Here is a 22,361-nt window from a genome sequence, read left to right as displayed (position 1 = left end):
GGTGGCTACCTCATCTACATTTGGCCTCCCACCCACTACTTTCCAACTTTCGGCTCCTGAGATCGTTTCGTTGCCGCCTCCGACTGTTACTCCAACGGAGGTCGTGGCACAATTTATCGAGTCGACTATTGTGGCCACTGCAGGGTTATCGGTGACGATACCACCTGCGGTTACGTCTTTGCCTACTTCTGAGGTCCCGGTTACATCGGAAATCCCTCCTCAGTACACTCAAGATATATCACATCTGAGGTTTGATTTCGATGCAACCTTATCAGACTCAGAACGAATAGCAGCACTTGAACGGGTCGTGGCAGAACAGTCAATGATTAATCTTATCCAGACCCAGGCTATTCAACGCCTAGTTGCAGAGAATCAGATGCAGTCGTCCCTGCTGGTAGAACATGAAAAAATCATAGATGCTCTGAAGGAGTTCTTGGCATCTCAGGGGGAGACGAGCTGTAAAGGCGATGAGTTGAGGACGAAGAAGCGCAATGATAGAGACGATGATCCCAATGCATCGAAAGGTGCAGGTGGTGAGTTGCCAAGAACTGTACAAGCTCTTGGGACTTCCACAACTCAGGGGGAGTCGACAACTGCAGCTGGTGGTGATGATGTGGTGGTAGTGGAAGTTGAGGAGATGGATGATGAGTTGGTTGGTGATGATGATGTATTACCAGTGGAAGAGATAGAGAAGATTGGTGAAGAGATTGTGATTGATACAGAGATAGAAGAGGGAGAGATAGTTGAGGAAAATATTGAGCATGACATTCCAGATGTTGAGAAAGCAGATATGAGTAAAGAGATGGCAAGTGATGAATCTGAATGGGAAAAGCAGCCTAGATGGAAAGAAGGCTATGCTCAGTGGTTCGTCAAAACGAAGAAACCAGCGGTTCCTACAATGTTTAAGAAGAGTTACAACATTAAAGGTTATGCTGAAGCGAAGAAAGGGATTATTTGCTGGATATATGATGAGCAGTTGAGGCTCTTCGTGATTAAGAGATATGACGGTGTTCAGTATTTCAAAAGACTTTTAAGATCACTGAATACACTGCCAGAATGTGAAGTGAAAGACTTAGCCAGATTGGGATTGATAAACCGAAGTGATGATAATATGGCTAGAGTTATTGGGAAAATTGTGTGGAAAGAGAGTATAAAAGAGAAGAAATTTGAGCTGTTGAAACCACAAAAGGGAAAACTTGTTGAAGACAAGGATAGAGGTTTGAGAGCAGATGGAAAACCTTGGATGATTATGAAGTATAAGCCGATCCGGTGCCTTAAAGAAGTGCCGATGAAACAAATGCCCAAGGATGTGCTCAAAGATCTAAAGTGGTGGTATGTTGATTGTGAAACAGCTGAAGCAGTGATGGAAGACGAAGATAAACAAGAGCTGCTAAGAGTTTATGATCCGATGCATCTAGTGAACTTGTCGCAAGCTGATCTGCAGGTGCTGAATGAGAAGAAAATCTTTTATATTCCTGCTTGGAAAGACGAAGCGAAGAAATATCAAAGAATTGTATCAGTTTGTGTACGCGAAGGAGTTCATGCTTGAAGATGAAGATGCAAGATTGTTGAAGATTACAAGACACGTGTTTGAAGCTAAAGAGATGAAGCTACTGCCAAGGGGGAGTCTGTTGGTGCAAGATGTCAGTAGTTCAGTGTCTAGTGTCTGTAATCGAGTCGTTTGGATTTGAGTTTGTATGTAAGCGAAGTTGCTAACAAGTTCGCTGATATAGGCGAACTTGTTAGACAAGCGAAGTTAGTGACAACTTCGCCTGAACATGCCACGCGAAGTTGTCGTGAATATATAGTCTAGGTTACGGCTTAGATTACACATTAATATCGAGAGAGTTGGTGTTTTGAGAGAGTGTTATTCGTGTATTCGAGTCAGAGAGTTTGTACTCAGTGATCATAGTATCACGTGTTTACGGTTGAAATACAACGTGTGTTTGATTATCGTATCGTGCGTTAGCTCGTATCGTTTTCTATACTCGTAACGTCTTACGTAGGGATTCCGCACCTACGTAGAACGCGATATCTCGTGTAGATCCGGCTGGGAACCTACAAAAACTTGCATGAATCTAGTAACACATTTAATTTTTTACCTTTTTCATAATAGGAAATCAATTTAATTTTGTGCTCATCGTGACGACCAGATTCATCATTCATTAAATTGTGGTAGTTACTACCACATATCTAATAAAATATTATATTCGAATCTTTTAAATTTTTTAATAAATATATTGAAACCTACCCCTTTGCCCTTAGTCCAAAATGGCTCAACACAAATAACAATTACATGCTGGCAAACGTTACAAATAATAAACTAACACGTCAGCATATTCCCCCCTGACGGACTAGCCAATTAAGCTCATAAATATTTTTTGTTTTTTCCTTCAATTTTTTCCAGTCACTACATATACAAGGTGCCTATATACATATATCGTCCTCTATACATACATTCATCTCTTCTCTCAAATTTTTCAGTCACTATATATACAAGGTGTATATATTATATATACATATAGAATTATAATTATAGATCCGTTAACCGTACGTCGTCGTTTCGTCGAATAGAATATTAGGTTTCCATATCACGTGTATCTGACATGGCGCCTGCAGTGGCGGATCGAACGCCGGTGATGTTTCCGGCGACGGCGGCGGTGATGCCGGAGGCGTTGGCTAAGGACGCGATAATCTCGTGGTTCCGAGGCGAGTTTGCTGCGGCGAATGCGATAATCGACGCGTTGTGTGGCCATTTGTCGCAGTTTGAAGGCGGACGACGTGACTACGAGGTGGTGTTCGCGGCTATACACCGTCGTCGGTTGAATTGGATCCCGATTCTGCAGATGCAGAAGTTTTTTTCGATCGCTGATGTCACGACGGAGCTGCAGAAGGTGAAGATGAGGGGTGGTGATGAGAATGTGAATGCAAAGGTGCAGGCGCCGGTGGTGGAGGTTAAACGTGAAGTTGTTGTGGATGGATTTGTGGATGTTAATGGTAATGGTAATGGCGGTGGTGAGGTGGTTGATGATGATTCTACTAAGGATTATTCGCCGAAGAGCGGGATTACTGATGCAGGTAATGAATTATTATTGCTTGTTTTATTCGGTTAATATTTATTACTGTTACTTTATATATATATATATATGTGTGTGTTTGTTAATAATCTGATAGAGCTATATGCGTCATAAGAACCTACATGAGAGGTATATGTGTTTATACGAATCGTGTAGTCCTGTATCGTTTTATAATATCTATATTTGTTTACGTCAAATTAAGTACAGTTGCGGATTTCAGATCTGTACCTCTTTTTCTCATCACTCACATGCTGCTCGTTAATTATTTATAACTTTTAATTTTAAATTCACGGGCATTGACACACAAATCATTTTCACAATGAACACTTTACACTTACATGAGTTTTATGGAGCCTTTATATATATATTTTAATTTAATAACCATACACAGCCAAATTCAACAACATTACAACAATATTTCATTAATTAAATTATTGAATTCTACAAAAGCTTCAGTCATTTCTTCTCTTTTCCCTTGGGAGCTGTGTGTTGTAGCTTTTAACGTCTTTCAATTTTACTGACTTATCTGACTTTATATAATCTTAACTCCTTCGGTTACAGATGTGATTGAATGATCATGAGAATCAATAAATGCTAGAATTCAATTATTTCTGCTAATTCCGAGGATTTTGGTGAGAATTTCGTGGTCAAACTTGTATCAAAAGTTTCTTTTTAACTTTTGAGTAAATAGAGGAAGTGTGCTTGCTTATGTAGCAATTTGCACAGAATCCCTTTGTTCTCACCTATCAAAGCTTAACCATCTTTATTTTGTTGAAAGTATTTTAAAGTCTAGGGATACCATTGAATTAAAGATGGTTTGCCAAAGAATTCTTGTTTGTTTGGTGGAGTTTTTGACATTTGGTCATTGGATTCTAATCCTTGGGACGATATTGATTTCTTTATAACACTCTATGTTGTGTCATCCGCCCATCTAGTGGGACCAAACTAACTCACACGAATTTCAACTTTATTATTTTCCAAATTTGTTACAATTAACTTTTATGCAAATTTTATACACCATAATAAATACCTTTTGTGTATTGCTTTGATTACATTGCATTAAAATACAACATTATAATTAATATCATTTCCTTTCATATGTATGCCAAGTGTTTGTAATTTTATTTTCATCACTTAATTGCCTTATATTTTGCTACTCATGATTTGTAACAAAATACAAGTTACATTAAATGCTTCACATTTTCATATGATTCTCTTTATATTAATGTTATCATGACAATGACAATAATTCCCTAGTGGAAAAGAGTAAGTTGCATAGTGGGAGGGAGCTTTGTCGTACTGTGTTAGTGGAAAGGTGCTATTGGAGTAGTGCTCGGTGCCTGATAATAGTGATGTGGTGCCTATAACGAATGTTCTTACTTAAAAAGGGTACAAAAGTGTTAATAAGGATAAAAGGAATCATATGTAGCATGGACCATGGTGGGGTGAGGTAGGGTTGCACATTGGGCGGTTGGTGATTTCTTGGTCTCAAATTCCAAAAATATCCTCTGAATGAAGTCAGAAATGTAATATTATCATAACAGTGATTGTTATCAATAAAATTGTCTGGACTCTGGAGTTAAATTAGTTATCCACTAACAATAAGTTGAAGCTTTTTAACATGTCAACAACATATTTGATGTCGAGCTATAAGAAAATGATAATGTTTGATACCTATGTTAAGAGAAAATTTAAGAGATATAGACCCCATATGGTTTCGACGATGACTGTACTCATTTTTTTAAATTGTACAGATACTCATGAAGTGCATTCGACAGTGGAAAATTTTGAAATATGCTCAAACCGAGAAGATTGGGAGGCTAGGCGTGCTGAAATGAAGATAACAAAAGGGTTTACGGCTAAGGAGTCTGTTAAAGGGCATATGGTATGTTCTTTTATTAAAATTTGAATTATTTATATTGTAACAATTGTATATGGCGTTAAATGGTAAGAAAAGAAACTAACATGTTAGATTGAACTTATGATTGGCAGGTGAATATGGGGAGAGGGTTGAAGCTATATGATGATGTACTTAACATGACCGAGCTTTCAAAGTTAACCAACTATGTAACCGATCTCCGAGCCGCTGGCCAAAATGGTGAACTCTCAGGTGGACCCCGTGATTCGTGATGCTTTTCTAGTTTACCTTGTTCTTTCCTTTTCGGACCGAAGTTTTGAGATAGTAAGGGATTGAACAGGTTTGCAGCCTTAATTATACATGTTTGAGACCAAAAAAATAACATCTCATGAAATACATCATTTCCTTATTTAGAAAATAATGTTCTTTTTTTGGTAACATGGTTTTATAATCCTATTGATTATGGGTGATGATTAGGTGAGACTTTTATCATGTACAATCAGCAGTCAAAGTTAATCAAGAGAGAGCTTATTCAGTTTGGAGCTCCAATATTTGGACAGATAAAAGAAGACCAAGTTGCAGCTACTAATAAATCCCAAGACAGTAAGATGCAACCTCATAAATCATTTGATATGAATAATATTATTCTAAATTTGATCCAAAGATATAAAATTGTGGCTGCTTTAAATATGTTTACAGGCAATATCGACCCGATCCCTGCTCCTCTTGAAGGCGTCATCGACCATCTCATTCAGCTTCACTTAGTTTCTGAAAACAGACGACCCAACAGTTGCATCATAAACTTTTTTGATGAGGTACTACAATTTGCTCTTAAATTAACTTTTAATCATGTTACACATATGTGTATATATGTATATAGGATTAGCATCATTTCAGAACTTTAAAATAATTTAAAAACTTTTTAACAACCAATCATTTTATTTATTAAAATTTATGTATTTGAGGTTAGTTTTGTCATATATTGTATGTAATTTTCTGATTGGAAACATGTGATTACAACTTTACATATTTGAAATCATAAAAATTACATATAATAAATGACAAAACTAACCCCAAATATCATCAAATACATATAATTAAATAAATAAAATGATTGGTTGCTAAGAGATTTTAAAGTTATCAAATTATATAGAAATTCTAAAATGATCCAAACTCTATACACACATGGTAGTGATACTCGAAACGGAATCCACTTGCAGGGTGAATTTTCACAGCCGTTCTTGAAAACGCCACATTTAGAGCAACCTATCTTGACACTTGTTCTATCCGAGTCAACAATGGCTTTCGGGCGTAGTCTAGTCTGTGACAATGATGGCAACTATAAAGGACCACTCATGCTTTCTCTCAAGGAAGGGTAAGCCATCTATACATAATAATAAGTACACCTTTTATAATAACAATTTTCACTACTCCACAGGTCACTGTTAGTGATGAGGGGAAACAGTGCTGACATGGCACGCCACGCCATGTGCCAGTCTCCAACTAAGCGAATCAGCGTCACGTTTTTCAAAGTCCGAGCAGACAAAAACCAAGCCCCAAAAGATCCCATGGCCGGGGCCATGACCGTGTGGCAGCCCGGTCTTCCAACTCCAATATTAACAGGCGAGTCGATTCATGCCCCAAAATGGGGCCCACAACTTCTTATGTTAGCACCGCTCCCGCCCATGGTTATGAGCCCAAGAAGGCTGCCACGTGGTGGGACTGGTGTTTTCTTACCCTGGAACAATGGGCCAAAAAAGCCGACTAAACATCTACCTCCTCGTGCTCAAAGGGGGAGGCTTCTGGCACTGCCTGCCCCCACCGAACCGCATAAAAATGGACCGTTCCGCTGATTCTGGTATTAGTGTTGCTTGAGAAATGTGGGTTCGTGAAACTGGTGGTGTGGTTTGGGCGTTTGAAACAGAGATTTTATTTGGCTACAAGGGAACCGAATAGGTTTTAGTATCGGTGATTAGACTAATCCATTGTTGTCATGATAGAGAATCGAGAATAGTCGTTAAAATCTTTAATTAAAAGGTGTGAATTTTTTTTTATCATTATCATTTGCTTTTTTACATGTTTAGTTATTTGGAGGTGTTTCTTTTAAATTTTGCATAGCACTAAAACTGTTAGGAGTCAAACGTGAGCTCAAGTTGACTGTCATGAGTTAAAAACTTGAATTCAGTTTTGTGTGTTTGTTGTTTGAAGATGCTTACTGATGCTTGCAATTTAACCAACTCAAAATTATATACATAAGAAACCTAGGGGTAATGGGTTGAAATAGATGAACTTGAACACACTTACATATTTGTGTCAAAGAAATTAACTGCATATGGACATGAAACGCGTAATCCGTTTATCTAAATGAGTCAAAACAAATTGGTGGGTTGTAAATGGGCGATTTTGTAGTGAATAGGTCGTAACTGGTTAAACGTGCCATAAATCGTTGGCGAGTTACAGTTATAACAAATATAGTCATGTTTCTTGTAAGGTAGAGCTTTACCTGTTACACATTTTGAGCTCTATTGAAAGCTTGAGATCAACTTGCATATCGGTTAAATAGGCCAACTCAAGCCCTACGCCCCTATATAAGAAAATATAAAGAATAGTTAACCCGAATGCTTCTTGTAAGCTGAGCTTCAATTGTTATACATTTTGAGCTCTATTGTTTTGTGGTGTAAGCTTGAAAAGCATGGGTGTAATGTTTGAAAGCTAGGAACCAAACAATAACATAGACAACCATAGTGGCAACATATGGAACTATGGAAGACGTATTATTATGAACAAGAACGACGTATTACATATCACTTAAGAATGACAGGTAAAGACTAAAAAGTAGAAACAATTACAGCAACTTTACACAAACAAAACATGTAAAAACACAATGCAAAACACCTTAGGTGATTTAACTATTGTTATGCATACTCACTTATCACCGGGTTTTACAGTCTTGTCATCTTCTTCATCATCATCTTCAATATCCCAATTCAAATCCTCCTCATCTGCAGCAGTAGCCAACCTTGTGCGCAAGGCGGCTTTACTGGCATCTGCATCACCATGAGAGACTTTCCGGTCATCATCGTCCCCAAGATCTTCAATCTCATCCCACCCAATATCATCATCCTCACGAAATGAAGGTTGATTCGACTCAACAACCACATTCCTATCTTTATCTTTAACTTCAGCCGAATCCACTTTCATATCAACCTTTTCATTAGATTTCACCACTGATTCATCTCTGTTCTTATCATCTTCATCAACAACCTTAGAACTTTGCGCTTTAACTTCGTCATCCAAATCTTCGCCTTTTGAGGCGCTTGACATTAATTGATCACCTTGTTGTTTATGTTCAATATTAACATCATCAACATCATCGTCCTCATCAACATCCCAACTTAAATCCTCTTCTTCATCATCTACTGATAACGATCTCTTCACAGGCTTCGCTCTCATATCCTCTTGCAGTTTAAGCTTACGCACTTTATAAAAATACCTAAACCAAAACATTCCCTCATCAACCTCATTCGGAACAAGTTTTCCATACATTCCAACCAACTCACCATTCTCTCCAACTAACCTCTCAATTTCACTTCTCTTATCATCAATCACAAACCCTAACTTCCACTTATCATAATCACCTAAATCCTCAGGATCCTCACAATAAGTTAGTCTATCACTCCTAATCTCATTCAACTTGACATCAAACCGACTATACAGTTTCAAATCCAAACCACTACGATTGTTAATATCATTATTAATAAGTTTCTCAGAAGCATCGGAATCATCAGCATCATTAGGTTTAATAAAAGCTTCCTTACTCTGTGCGATAATATCCGCCGTGGATTTCAGTACTCCGTCAATTGCCGACGTACTAGACGACGGCAAGTCCTTCACGGCGCGGCTGGCAACTTGACGGAACAAATCGGATTCATTGCGCAAACCGGTACCGAAATCCTTGAGATCGCGACGGTAGGTTTCGATTACTGATTCGGATTTGGTGGTTAAGGTTTTCACCAGATCTCCGAAGCTCCATAAACTACCGGCGCTGCTGTTTTCAGACGAATTGACATTTGAAGTGGAATCATCATCATCGTGATCGCTATGAACTTCGGTTTGTTGGTGATTTGGTAATTGATTATTGGATTCGGATTGTTGTAGGGTTTGAGGTGGCTCCGGATCATCAGCTAATATTGATCTGAAGAAATCCATTGACTTGACGGTTCACAGTTTCTGGTATACGCCTTCAAAGTTCAAATCATGAGCCGAAGACTGTAACACGATTTCAAGTGGGACCGCACTCTTGTATTGGGCTTTTCTGTTAGCCCATTTCATGTTTAACTTTTATTATTGTTTGGCCCAATTAGTAACAAAGGTCCAGTAAGCTCCAAAACGCCGAAAACATATAACTTGCATGATTGTATCACGCCCCAACCGTAACAAAAAAATCTTATCCTTCTAATAAAAGGATACTCTTTTTTTTTTTTTGCCACTTTTCAAGCTCTTAGCACTCCTCATCTTTTATAACCCATATTCAATAAATGGTATTTATTTCAGATTAACCCGCCCAAGTAATGTTTTTCGAATTCATATTATATTAAAGATCCATTTGTTTTCATTCAACACACACCCCTCCCTAATAGTTGATTACAGTGGAGGGATGGAGGTGGGAATAATTGAGTTTGATAATGACAGATGATACCATATTATTCTTTCTTTCTGTGCATAGAATCTCGACTCTTGTTTTTCTTCTTTCTTCCCTCTTGTGTTTTTCTTAATTTTCTTTATATTTATTTATTAAATAATATTTTTTTATTAAAAGTTATATTTTGTATTCTTACACAGGTGGTTAAAGTAAATTAATACTTTCTGTTTATTTATGAGGATAAAAAGATTATTAAGCCTTAAAATCCAATTCAAAGTTTTATAAATATTCAAGTGATAAGTTAGGGTACAAATAAAATTAATATACTAAACATGCAAATAACTAGAATAACTACAGTTTTTAACCAGAGCAATTATGTTATAAAAAATAAAATAGTGTAATAATAACTTTAGCTCAAAAGTTATAGTGTAATAATAATTTTTCTAGTGTTAACATAATTACTCTAGTTATTTGTACACTTCTCACGATAAAAGCCATTTGTATTTGAACCAAACCCAAGAAGTTATATAGACTAAGTTATTTGAACCAAACCACATAACATTTGATAGATAATGTTTAATGAACAACGTACAACCACCTGAGACATCATGATTGTGGATTCTAGTCTCATTTAGTACATCGATAAAGATGAAAAAAAATGTTTTTCAAAAGAAAATAATAATGCGTGTGACGCATAATTAAGAAATAGATGGCGTGTAACTCACCAAGTAATGAAATCTAAGGTTGTAAGCTCTATTATGAAATCTAAGCTTCAATTATAGCTATTGGAAATTTCAATACTAGTTGGTTCAGGCAAATGGACGATTGATTGCTGACTCTAGTTTGGATGACTACGACAACGATCGGTCTATTGGGGTTTACCCGTTTCAAAAAATTGTAATATGGAACCCACTTCTTTTTTCTTTCTTTTTACCACAGGTTAAATGTAGATTGAGTTGGGGGCATGGGCTTAAGTTTTGAGTAGAGATTGATTAGACATTTGGGTTTCGAAGTTTTATATTAGGTTGAGACCTAGACTTAAATTGTATTAAAACTGTTAGTATTTAATTCAAATATAATTGAATAAATTATTTATATTAGATTTATATAATCATATTGAAGCTATGTAAATTTGTATTTTAATTTTTATTAGAGTCGATCTCAAAATTTCATGGGGTCGTTCTCGAGATTCGAAAGGCCACGATATCAAATTTTCATAGGTATCAATCGTGATTTTAACACACACATAGTACTACATTTTTTTCCATTGGGGATTGTCGGGACACATTAAGAAAATTTGTTCGCAGTTTCGACCCAAACTAGTGAATTTTATATTTAGGTTCGTGTCATGACATAATTTCATACCTTATTTTGGATACTGTCTTTTCACACTACTTGCTAACGGAAAAACTAATACTATTCCTTTTTTCTCCATCAAGTCTCCACAAGCTCGATACGTTTTATTAAAATGACTTTATTCCTCTCACTTTCTATTTCAATTTTCAATACACTTCAACCTATTTGGACGAAGTAGCTTAATAACCCACCAAGTATCAGCGTCTAGTTCGACGCCATTTGGAACACCTTAGGGCTTATGTCCAACTTTTTGTGTATGCACTCGGCGGTTTATATCTTCACGAGTTGTCAAGTTTTATGTACCCATCTTCTCACTAGCTTGTTTAAAAAAAAATATTTTGTTGCAAATATATATCATTTTGGCAATACTAATATAATCAGTTGAAATCTGATTCTTCAAGGAAGTATAGTCAATCAAAATCCAAAATAATGATTAAAGAAACAAATAAAGTTAACTTCACAAAGAATTTGACTACAAAAGTCAACGAAAGTAATTTGAATGTCGTTGTAGATATTAGGCTGAGGGGTGTGGAGCGCGAGAAAGGGCGCGTGAGGCCATCCGCTCGCGCCCCGGGGCGCGAGCACCACACCACCGAGGCGCGAGAAGGGCGCGAGAGGGGCGCGAGCGCTGATTTCCAGGCGGGCGCAAGGGTGATCGCGGGAGAAGAGAGAGGAAAAGCTGGTGGGCCCACCCAAAAGAGCCGTTGAGCTCGGGTTTTTTTTTTTAAAAACCTTTACAAAATCCTATATAATACCCCTAAATCAACCCATTTTAACCATATCAAACACAACTTCAATCTCCAAACTCATATATAATATCCCAAACTCCTTTATAAAACCCAAAATTTTTTTCCTATTTTTAAAAAAAAATCCAAAAACAACCCATCGTCCCAATTTTTTTTTTAAAAATAATGTCGTCGTACTCGTTTGATTCCGACTCCTCCGAAGAGGATGATTTGCTTCTTCATGTAGGGGGAGTTTTGACCGCAACCGTGGTCAATCTCTTGCAAAATCAAGCCCATCAACCCCGACTCCCGAGGGTTAGAGCACCACCTCGTGATCGTGATCGATCGGGTGCTAACGATACTTTGATGAGGCATTATTTTAGCCCTCAACCGGTATACGCGGAGTCGGATTTTCGAACTCGTTTTCGAATGAGCAGGCAATTGTTCACGCGTATAGCGAGTGATTTAGAGGCACGGTATCCCTTTTTTCAACAAAGGGAGGATGCTAGGGGTCTTCCCGGTTTTACCCCTCTTCAAAAATGCACGGCTGCTATCCGTCAATTAGCGTACGGCATCTCGTCGGACGCTTTGGATGAGTATTTACAGATGTCGAAAAGGGTTGCACGTGAATCCCTTCATTTTCCGCCACAACCGTCCACAATCAGTGATCAACAAAAAACTTCATAACATAGCAAATATCAAGAGCCGTGAGATACACGGGGATCTTCGACATGAGTTGGTTGAACATTTGTGGGCGAGGCGACCAGATGATCTTGTATTAGATTAGTTTTATTATTAAATATTATTGTTTGTTTAATTTTTAGTATGTTTTTTTTTATTATGAATTTTCAAAAAAATGTGTGTTTTTTTAAATAATTTCTTGTTTTTTTAATAATACGTTTTTTTAATACATTTATAAAAAAATAAAAAAATAAACCGCTCGCGTCCCCTCTCGCGCCCCTCCACACCAGGGCCAGGGGCGCGAGCACCACAACCAATACCCATCTTATCAAGTTTCTCTCTCTGCCACACGTCATAATATTATTGGCTGGAGCCCCCACTCGCGCCCCCCACACCCCTCAGCCTTAGATGGACATTGGACAATGCATAGGAGAGGCGTCCGCCGTATTTTAGGTGACGTGGCTTCCCATGCAAGAATCCTTTGTTTCTTATTGTTCCAAAATATAAAACATCAGAATTTTCAATTTTTATTTGATATAATACTTTAAATATATTTTAGGAAAAGTGAATATGGGGCTATTAAGCATCTAACCTTAGATGTGAAACCCCCTAAAACCAATTAGAACTTAATTTAAATTCCATTTGTTTATCTCCAACAAAATAGTACGTTTTTAGAAACTAGATTCCGAAAAATCAAATTCCTCATTTTCTATTCTATCTCTATGTGGATATGTAAGTTTAGTACCAGAGTCAATTCTTTCAAAATTCTAATTATCATATCTATTCTTTTATATACAGCTTGTATATCTTACTTTAGAGAAAAAAAATACATAAATAAAATTACTTGATGAAACAATTGATATCAAAATTAAATTGAATAGTGTTCGATGCATTAGAATTGTGAAGAATTTTAATTGTTTAGGTTGTTTTTATTACAGCTTGTTTTTATATACAGCTTGTTTTTATCGCCAACGATGATGATTTAAGAATTAGGAGTTTACTAAGTTAATGGAGATGAAACATAATTAGGGAAAGAATAAAATCAGTTTTTTGGAAACTTTAATCAAAACTACGTAGTTTTGATGGTTTCGCATCTAAGGTTATATGCATAACAGCCCCATATTCACTTTCCTCGTATATTTTTGACCACATCTCTAATATGATAATGAGTGAGTGATAATCATATTAGAATATATTTGAAGTATTATATATCGAACTAGGATATAGCCTGTGTAATACACGGATGGTTTAAAAAATGCAACAAAAAAATTAGATTTAATATTATACATAATAACATACATTATAGATTCATAAAATATAAATAACTAGATTTTATCCCCCGTATTACGGAGGTTGTTTTACTTTATTCGTTTTTTATATTTATATATATATATTTGGATTTTAATTTTATTTATTATAAGAAAGTTAATAATTAATATACTTGAGGTTTGATGATAAAATTGTTTCACAAATAAATGATATGTTATAATTCGGTTTAAAAGCTACCTAGGTTTGGTGATACCCATTACCCGTTTATTTTCTTTATTATAAAATTGTTTCTTATTTATAAATAATATCTTTTTTTAAATAAAATAGGATATTAATTTTTAGCATATCCATATTTTATAGGATTTTCATATCAAATATTTGATGGGATTAATTTTTAATATAATGAGATGTTATAACCCGTTAAAGAGCTGTCTGGGTTTGGTGAGATCTTTACCCATGAATTCGGGTCAAATGCCTGAGAAGCCTTCATTTACGAATAAAGCATTCTGATGGCTTGAGAGAGTGGTTGTTTTATATTTTTCGTTTTTTAATATTTATTTTTTGGATTTTAATTTTCTTTATTGTAAGAAAGTTAATAATATACTTAGGTTTTGATGATGAAAGGGTTTCATAAATAAATGACATGTTATAACCCGTTTAAAAATTATCTGGATTTGGTAACCCATGACCCACTTATCTTTTTTACTATAAAATTGTTTATTAGTTACAGATAATATATTTTTCTTTTTAAATTGGATATTAAATTTAGTATGTCCCTATTTTATAGGACTTTTATATTAAATAATTGGTAAAATTAATTTTTAATTTAATGAGATGTTATAATCCGTTTAAGAGCTATCTGGTTTTGGTAAGACCCGTACCCATGAATTTGAGTTAAATTAATGAGAGGCCTCAATTTAAAAATCAAGCAATCTGGTGGCTTCCATGAAAAATGGGAGCGACCACATCGTGACACGTGGGATTTTAGGGTTTTCGTTTATATATATTATAGATAATAAATAAAATTTTATAGTTCATTAATACAATATTTAAAGTTATACTTGTAATTTTGTTAATAATTCTATAAATGGTAATATTATTAGTTGACATTCTAATTCGCTACTATAGTTGAATGACATTCTAAATGGCTACTCGAGTTAACTAAAATAAATTCGTAATGCATACCGAGTTGAGTTGAGTTTCTATGAACTTTAATTTTAAGAGTTTGATTTGTGAGTTTGCATTAACTATGATATCTGAATATAAATTAACCCCATAATACATATCGACTCTTTGACTTGAGTTCATCCTATAGCTAACATATTACTAGTACTAGCACGACACACTTTTATCAAGTGATTGTTTTCACTTGATACGCTCGTCGCTTAAAGCTCTTTGTTTTGTAGTGTTTATAACTATTTGAGCTATCATATTTGTAATTTTAATATATAAGTTTTAGTTATTTAGTATTTGACATGATATAAATTAAATACAAAAACTAAACAACAATAAACGCATAAATGAAAGATAATTACTTTATTAAAAATCATAACCATATAACTACAGGAGAATTAAACATATAATCTTAAATTGCTCAAACAATTAACAATTATGAACCTTTGACCTTAGTGTAATTCATGAAGAGCAAGTGGAAAATTCATAACTTTTATTTTCTCAACTCAATATGTTGGTTCATCATGATGCGTCAGTAGATCATGTTAAATTATCCGATGGTCTTAAGAATTAACCTCCATATTGTCAATACGTAGTCAATGGAGCGATGCATTTCCGACCCACATGAGAATGAAAAATGTCACGAATGTTTAACCAAAATTGAAAATTGTGATGAGTTATTTGATGATTGATGGTATTGACGCACGCCATTGACAACGATGCTTTGTCCTTGATCGTCCACGCTTCATGTGAATCTTTGCTTAAGTTCGCTCAGTTGATATTGTTATTTTGGTTTATGTGGTTGTTAGATTCATGGTTAGAACTTAGAAGTATGTATCTTTAAAACAGAGAAAAATAGTGGAAAATGGAGTAACTTTTTATAAGTATTTAAATGAGTATTTATTGTGTAAAAAGAGAGTATGCATATATTTTTTTAATTAAGCAGCCCAACGGCTCGTTTTGTACGACATCAGTCAAGTTTATTCCTCTTTCTGATTTTCACAACCCGCACAAGTTACCCGTGTCTCCTCTTGATCCACCCGGGAGACGGTGTGCTAGGGTTACTCGGAAACTGACGTGGGAGCAAGTAAGATGTGCCGGCCACCGCAATTTGAGAGTAATTATATTTTACTAGAAAATGATATGACTATAAAATCTAAAGATTATATTGAATATGTTATTAAAAAAAGATGTAGTTGGATTTCACAATTTCCAATAATTTTCTTTTAATAAGTTATAACTTAATCAATAATTAATCCAGTTTTCTAGGCTTCTTATTTCTTCTTCTTCGGGGGCAGTTGGCATCTTCTGGTTTTTTGTCTCGATCCAACCCAAATACAACGAGACGAATCTCATCCACCCACCTTTGCCAACAAGTTATTTTCAACTATATTTGTTATTGTTAATTATAATTCTATATCTGCTAATTATTTTACATAATATGATTATACATTTCAATAATGCAAGCCCGAATTCAAATATTAAATATTGATTATATAAAAACATACATGACATACTTCATTGTTGATTGTATAAAAAAATATTGTGGTGTGTTCAGTCATTACTGTTTTTGTTAATAAAATTGTTGTTTAAAACTTTTCTTCTTTTTAGCAATTATATAAGTAAGGAAAAATTAACGTACAAATGAAATTAACGTGCTAATTATGAGAATCAAGTAGAGTAATTATATATAAAAGTAAAGTAATTATGCAATTACACTATAGATTAATTAGATAATTACTCTATGATGTAATTACATAATTACTCTACTTGTATATATAATTACTTTACTTGATTATCATAATTAGCACGTTAATTTCATTTGTATTTGATCTAAACCCTATATAATTATAACAATTAAAAATGCTTTTCGAATGACCATGCACGTGTTTGGTCCTTAACCTTTTTGAAAGATACATTATGCCATTCATCTTCAGAGCTAGTGATAGCTATATGAAGAAACATGGTTTCGAACTCGAATGTGATGGGAAAACATAAACTTTTGATACGAGTATTTGGCTATGAGAAAAGGTATTTGATTGGTTCTAATTTCTAAAAATTTTGTAAGTATGGGATATGCATGAGATAAGGTGATATCTGATTTAATTATCCAAAAACATATATATGTTTAACCAAACCATATACCCTAAAAATTGTAATTTTATTTTCCATTAACCCTAGTCTAGTAACAGTCGATTTTAATGTTTTATTACATGACAAACTTTCCTTTTGGAAATTTATTTGATAATATTAGTTACATATTTTAGTTCCTTTAGCTCTACTACAACGTACACACGACGCACTAATCTAATCAAACCACGATCAATTCTAAAAAGCTTGAATATTATTATCTTTCTAAATGATATCTTTTGCTGGCTAAAGACCATCCACATAGTTGATTAGTTTCATCAACACACGGTCATGATTTCTTATTAAAATAGTTTATCTACTTATTTTTATCATCACCGTTCCATCTAATTCGGGTTTCACTATTATCACTATCTTTTTAACACCATAATATCATTGACCTACACACCCTTTATATAATTACATACATTTTAGTAGGATAGCCAAGTCAATTATTTTTTAAAAAGATGCTCCTAATTTAGCAAAGTATGAAAACAATAAAAGAAGTTGTTGATAAAAATAGTACCTTTGAATTATTGCCAAATGTCACCCTACTTGTTTCCCATACACTCCTTTATTAAAACCCTGATGATGATTACACTTACTTTTACTACTAATCATCCTCCACAAAATGCTCAATGCTCTCAAAAAAAACCTCCGGCGACTCTGCTCCAAGCTCCGGCCGCCGTCTCGCCGCCGGCCAAAACCCAAACTCACCATCAAACGCCTCGCAAAATCAAACTCTATAAACCAAGATTCATCAAACCCAAATGGGTCTGCCACAATTCACCCAAATAATCAAATGGGTGTTCCAAAATCACAAAACCCAATTCGAATTGCAACGTTTAATGCTTGTTTGTTCTCAATGGCACCGGCAATTCCACCTTTGACCGATAAAGGTTCAACCTTTGACCACGGTGGGTATGATCAAGATCACACAAAGGTAGCCTCCAATAGCTCTGTTTCATTTACACATTCAAGGTCAAAGTCAATGGTTGACCGGCCCAAAAGCATATTAAAACAATCATCAATGCGTTTAAGCTCCAATTGTGGTTCAGAAAATCAGTCAAAGCAGGAGAAGTTTGCAAAGTCAAAGCTGAGAGTTTCGATTAATTTACCTGATAACGAGATATCGTTGAGGCGAAACGGGCAGTTAAACTTTGTTACAGATGAAACCGAACCCGACCCGAGTTTAAAAACCAGCAATGTGTTGAAAGGAAAGGGTGTTTCGAGATCAAGTACCAGTTTTTCTTCAAGGGAATTAGAAAGTCAAAGGGGGAGTTTTCGGTCAACAAAAACGGTGCTTGAGGTTTTGAAAGAACTGGATGCAGATATATTGGCTTTACAAGATGTAAAGGCTGATGAAGAACAAGATATGAAGCCATTATCTGATTTGGCTGCTTGTTTGGGCATGAATTATGTTTTTGCTGAAAGTTGGGCACCTGAATTCGGTAATGCAGTTTTATCGAAATGGCCGATTAAACGATCCAAGGTTCAGAAAATTTTTGATGAATCTGATTTCAGGTTTGTGTTTCATTCTCTAGTTCAATATGCTGGTGTTTGGATTTTCATTTTTTATGAATAAGATGAAAAAGAAATTATTATCCTTTTTTTTAGTGTTTACTTATCTACTCCTGCTTATGATTATCTAATTGTTTAAATCATTTTTGAGTAATAGTGTGGTATTATCCTTAACAAGATTATTAAGAGTACACTTACTTTCCTAAACATATTAAAAAAATCTACACCTACAACATATGACTAATACAAGTATACAACTTCAAATAGTAAAAGCATGCTCAAACTTTTATTTTTTAATTAAATAATTTTAATTTTTTTTTCTGTTTTCTTTTAAACATGTTGATCATAGTTGGATGATCTTAATATTAGGTTTTTATATTATATTTGGAGAGTTGTATTAGTTTTCCATGCCTATGATGTCATGTGTGTATGTATTATAATATATATATATATATATATATATGTGTTATTGTGTTTTGTTTGTCTCAAGGAGTGCCTTTTTTTACGCGCCTTGCACCTTTGACTATGTAGTGTTTTATTACAATTTATTACTGATTGTAGAGTGAAAGTTAGAGTGAGATCGACGCTTGCCAACGAAAATGAAAGTTAATAGTATCATTGGTCACATTACCAATATGGATTGTTATCAACCAACTAGTCACATTTTAAATTATTACAATCCAGTTTGCATGTCTTTTAATAATCAAAGAAAGATTCTTTTTGATTATTGCATGGTTTCCTGTTTGCATCATTGTTGTTTAAAGCAATAATCTTGTCAGTTTAATAATTAATTTTCTTTATACTCGAGAAAGAGAAAATAAATGTTTGGTTTGATCATGAATTCTATTGAGGGGACCCCATGACACCTGTGTGAAAAGCCACAAAGGGAAAGGGCATTATGGCCCAACAGTTTAATAATTGTGAAAAGCCTTAAATGAATCCTCCACATAGGTATAGTTCTTCCAACAGATAACATATGTTATTAGGCAATATCATTCTATTTACATGAAAATGAATAAACTTTATTTATGTCAAATAGTCAAAAGATTTTACAACCTTCTTAATTGCTTTACTCGATTTTTTTTTAAGACGAAAGAAAGTAATATGTTGGTTTTTTTTTGGAACAAAATGATCCAATTACAACAGAGAAGTAGGTAAGCGGGCAACAAGTTACGCTACCACCCCCTACTCAAAGTTATTTATTTATTATTTACTTAAATTAATTGCTTTAGCCAAGTCTGACCCAACCCGTTTTGGCCTGTCTTACTTATATAGTAATTTTAAGATGGGGCCCACTAAACAGAGAGGGGGAGGGGGGGGCATGTAACTGCAGAGTTTAAGCTTCTAACCGGACTTCCAGCCAAATGGTTCACGAACAGTACCTGAATTTACGGTTTGTTTATAGCCCTAGCAAAGATTAGCTCTTGGGCTCTTGATACCTACTAAAAACCTATGATTAATTAGAATCTATACATGGCAAGCATTCAGTCATTTTCCATTTATGTACCAATGTCATTATTTTTCTTCATAGTTTGATGCTGAAATTTGAAGATTTTATTAATTACAATATTTCTTGTGGTCCATGGTTTTCTTTGTGTGGATGGTATTTCTTGAAAGAATTAGTTCCGGGTTTGGTACGATAATTTGTAAATAAAGAGTGTGTAGTGTTTACATTGATTTAGATCTTTTTTGATAGTTACAATTAGCCAAATTTACATTGATCCGAACATACCTTGCAAGTTTTGTTTGGCATAATTTGTGATGCTTCCAAGTCTTTTTTTTTTAAGTGAATATATCCGAGAACTGAAAGGAAGAATTAGGATATAATTGAAAAGATTCTATTATGAGATTAAGAAAGAATGTGACTGATTTTGTTTGCTGAAAGACAATAGTTGCCATTAGATTACATCTGGGTTGACTTTTTGGGTCAAACTTTTTATATGTTTTTTAATGAAACAGCCTGATAATTGAAATAAAAAATTAGGAGTAAAAGTGAAAAGATTCTATTATGTGATTAAAAAAAATGTGATTGATTTGATTTGGTGAAAGGCAATATTTTCCATTAGATTATATCTGGGTTGACTTTTTGGGTCAAAAGTTTTCATTTTTTTTAATGAAAATGCCTGATAAATGAGAGAAAAAAAATTATGATAAAAGTGAAAAGATTCCATTAAGATATTAAAAAGAATGTGATTGTTTTGATTTAGTGAAAGACAATATATGCCCAGATTACATCGGGGTTGACTTTTTGGGTCAAAGTAGGCAAGTCGGGCTGGATTAGGTAATGGGTCAAGCCCGTAGTTTTCATTTTTGAATGAAATGATTAAAAAAGGTTGTATGCATTAAAAACATAATTTAACGGGCTTTTCTGAAACGGATGCAGGAATGTTTTGAAGGCAACAATTGATGTTCCCGAAACCGGAGAAGTTGATTTTCATTGCACCCTTCTTGACCATCTTGATGAAAGTTGGCGAATGAAACAGATAAATGCAATAATTGAGTCTAATGAGAGACCACATATTTTAGCAGGAGGTATCAACTCTCTTGATGAAACAGACTACTCACCCGAAAGATGGGCTGATATTGTTAAGGTGCGATAAAATCAGAGGTGTTAATGAGCTGAGTCGAGCCTAGCTCCGCTCGCTTAACTTACGAGAGCTCGAATGCAGCTCGTTTCAAGATCTATATTTTAAGCTCGAGCTCTTCTTGTGAGTAGTTTTCGAGTTCAAGCTCAGCTTTGGTTATTTATATCATAATTTTAACTGTTATAATAGTATCTTACAAAGTTACAAGTATATCATATATTTAATATATTAAATAAAAGTTATACAAACAATAAGCTCTTTTAGATTTGCGAGCCAGCTCGAGCTCAATAAGTGAAGCTGATGCTCGTGCTCGTTTATCAAACAAGCCTTTCTGAGGCTTGTGCTTGTTTTGAGCTTGGACCAATTCGAGCTTTTAGTGAGCCGATATCGAGTAGCTAACAAGCTGCTTGGCTCGTTTAGTCGTTTACACCCCTAGTAAAAATACATCAATTGGTCAAAATGGACCAAGGTGACACACAATTACCTTTTTCTAAACATTTGAAAAGTTTTAATATCTTAATTAATGTGTTTTTAGCTGTTCTTGTTTCAGTAATTTGATTTAATCCGTTTGAGATAAAACACAACTAAAACCAACTCGTTCATGTTCTTTCAGTACTATGAAGAAATGGGAAAACCGACACCAAAAGTTGAAGTGATGAAGCACTTAAAGAACAAACAATACACCGATGCCAAGGATTGTGCAGGCGAATGTGAATCTGTAGTCATTATTGCTAAAGGCCAAAGTAAGAATCTTAAGAATCTGTCTCTTAAAGATTGCGGTTCTTGTTTATTTTTTGGATAATACATACAATAACTTTAACGATTTAACGCAGATGTGCAGGGTACTTGCAAATATGGTACTCGGGTAGATTACATATTGGCATCCCCTGATTCCCCCTACAAGTTTGTTCCTGGTTCCTATATGGTTTTATCATCTAAAGGTACTTCTGACCATCATATAGTCAAAGTTGATGTAACAAAGGTAAACGATTCGGGTCAACAACCAGATGCTAGGAGGCATCGACATCCGAAGCAAAAAATTGTGAAGATTATGAATTCTAATTCATCAAAAGGGATATGGAAAATGCACACTTTAGATAGATAGTAGTAATGCATATAGTTAACCTTATACATCTGTATATATGGGGCACATTCAATACATGACCAATTTTAAGCAGAGAACCGATATTTGCACGTACTGCATGAGAGAAATAGTGGAACAAAGAAAGAGATTTGGTTATAGTTAAAGCAACATGGGCATGTATTTATGCGGTTCTTGCAGTTCTTTACTTAAATTGATTTTGTATTGAACGGTCCTGATATAAGCATGCGTATGTCGGGTGTGGT

General features: G+C 34.8%; 3 protein-coding genes across 3 annotated transcripts; 2 read left to right on the top strand and 1 right to left on the bottom strand.

The window, feature by feature from the left end:
• Nucleotides 1–2,538: 2,538 nt before the first annotated feature.
• Nucleotides 2,539–6,988, top strand: LOC143625908 (RNA demethylase ALKBH10B-like). The gene is made up of 7 exons (XM_077096126.1): nt 2,539–3,078; nt 4,832–4,962; nt 5,070–5,187; nt 5,413–5,538; nt 5,635–5,750; nt 6,156–6,310; nt 6,374–6,988. The coding sequence occupies exons 1-7, from the start codon at nt 2,607–2,609 to the stop codon at nt 6,786–6,788; spliced, it is 1,533 nt and encodes a 510-aa protein (XP_076952241.1). The 5' UTR covers nt 2,539–2,606; the 3' UTR covers nt 6,789–6,988.
• An 843-nt stretch (nt 6,989–7,831) lies between these two features.
• On the bottom strand, nt 7,832–9,144 carry LOC143625810 (uncharacterized). Its single transcript, XM_077096049.1, has one exon. The coding sequence runs from the start codon at nt 9,142–9,144 to the stop codon at nt 7,861–7,863; it is 1,284 nt and encodes a 427-aa protein (XP_076952164.1). The 3' UTR covers nt 7,832–7,860.
• Nucleotides 9,145–17,459: 8,315 nt separating this feature from the next.
• On the top strand, nt 17,460–22,150 carry LOC143625809 (uncharacterized). Its single transcript, XM_077096048.1, has 4 exons — nt 17,460–18,432; nt 20,813–21,020; nt 21,628–21,757; nt 21,848–22,150. Exons 1-4 carry the CDS (start codon nt 17,540–17,542, stop codon nt 22,117–22,119), a joined length of 1,503 nt encoding a protein of 500 aa, XP_076952163.1. The 5' UTR covers nt 17,460–17,539; the 3' UTR covers nt 22,120–22,150.
• The last annotated feature ends 211 nt before the right edge of the window (nt 22,151–22,361 follow it).

This window comes from Bidens hawaiensis, unplaced genomic scaffold, assembly GCF_021521415.1.
Source record: "Bidens hawaiensis isolate Kalapana, Puna unplaced genomic scaffold, B.hawaiensis_p1.1 tig00004242_1, whole genome shotgun sequence".
Lineage (NCBI taxonomy): Eukaryota > Viridiplantae > Streptophyta > Magnoliopsida > Asterales > Asteraceae > Bidens > Bidens hawaiensis.
Note: the sequence above shows the minus strand (reverse complement) of the source record. Positions and strands in the feature narration are given on the sequence as shown.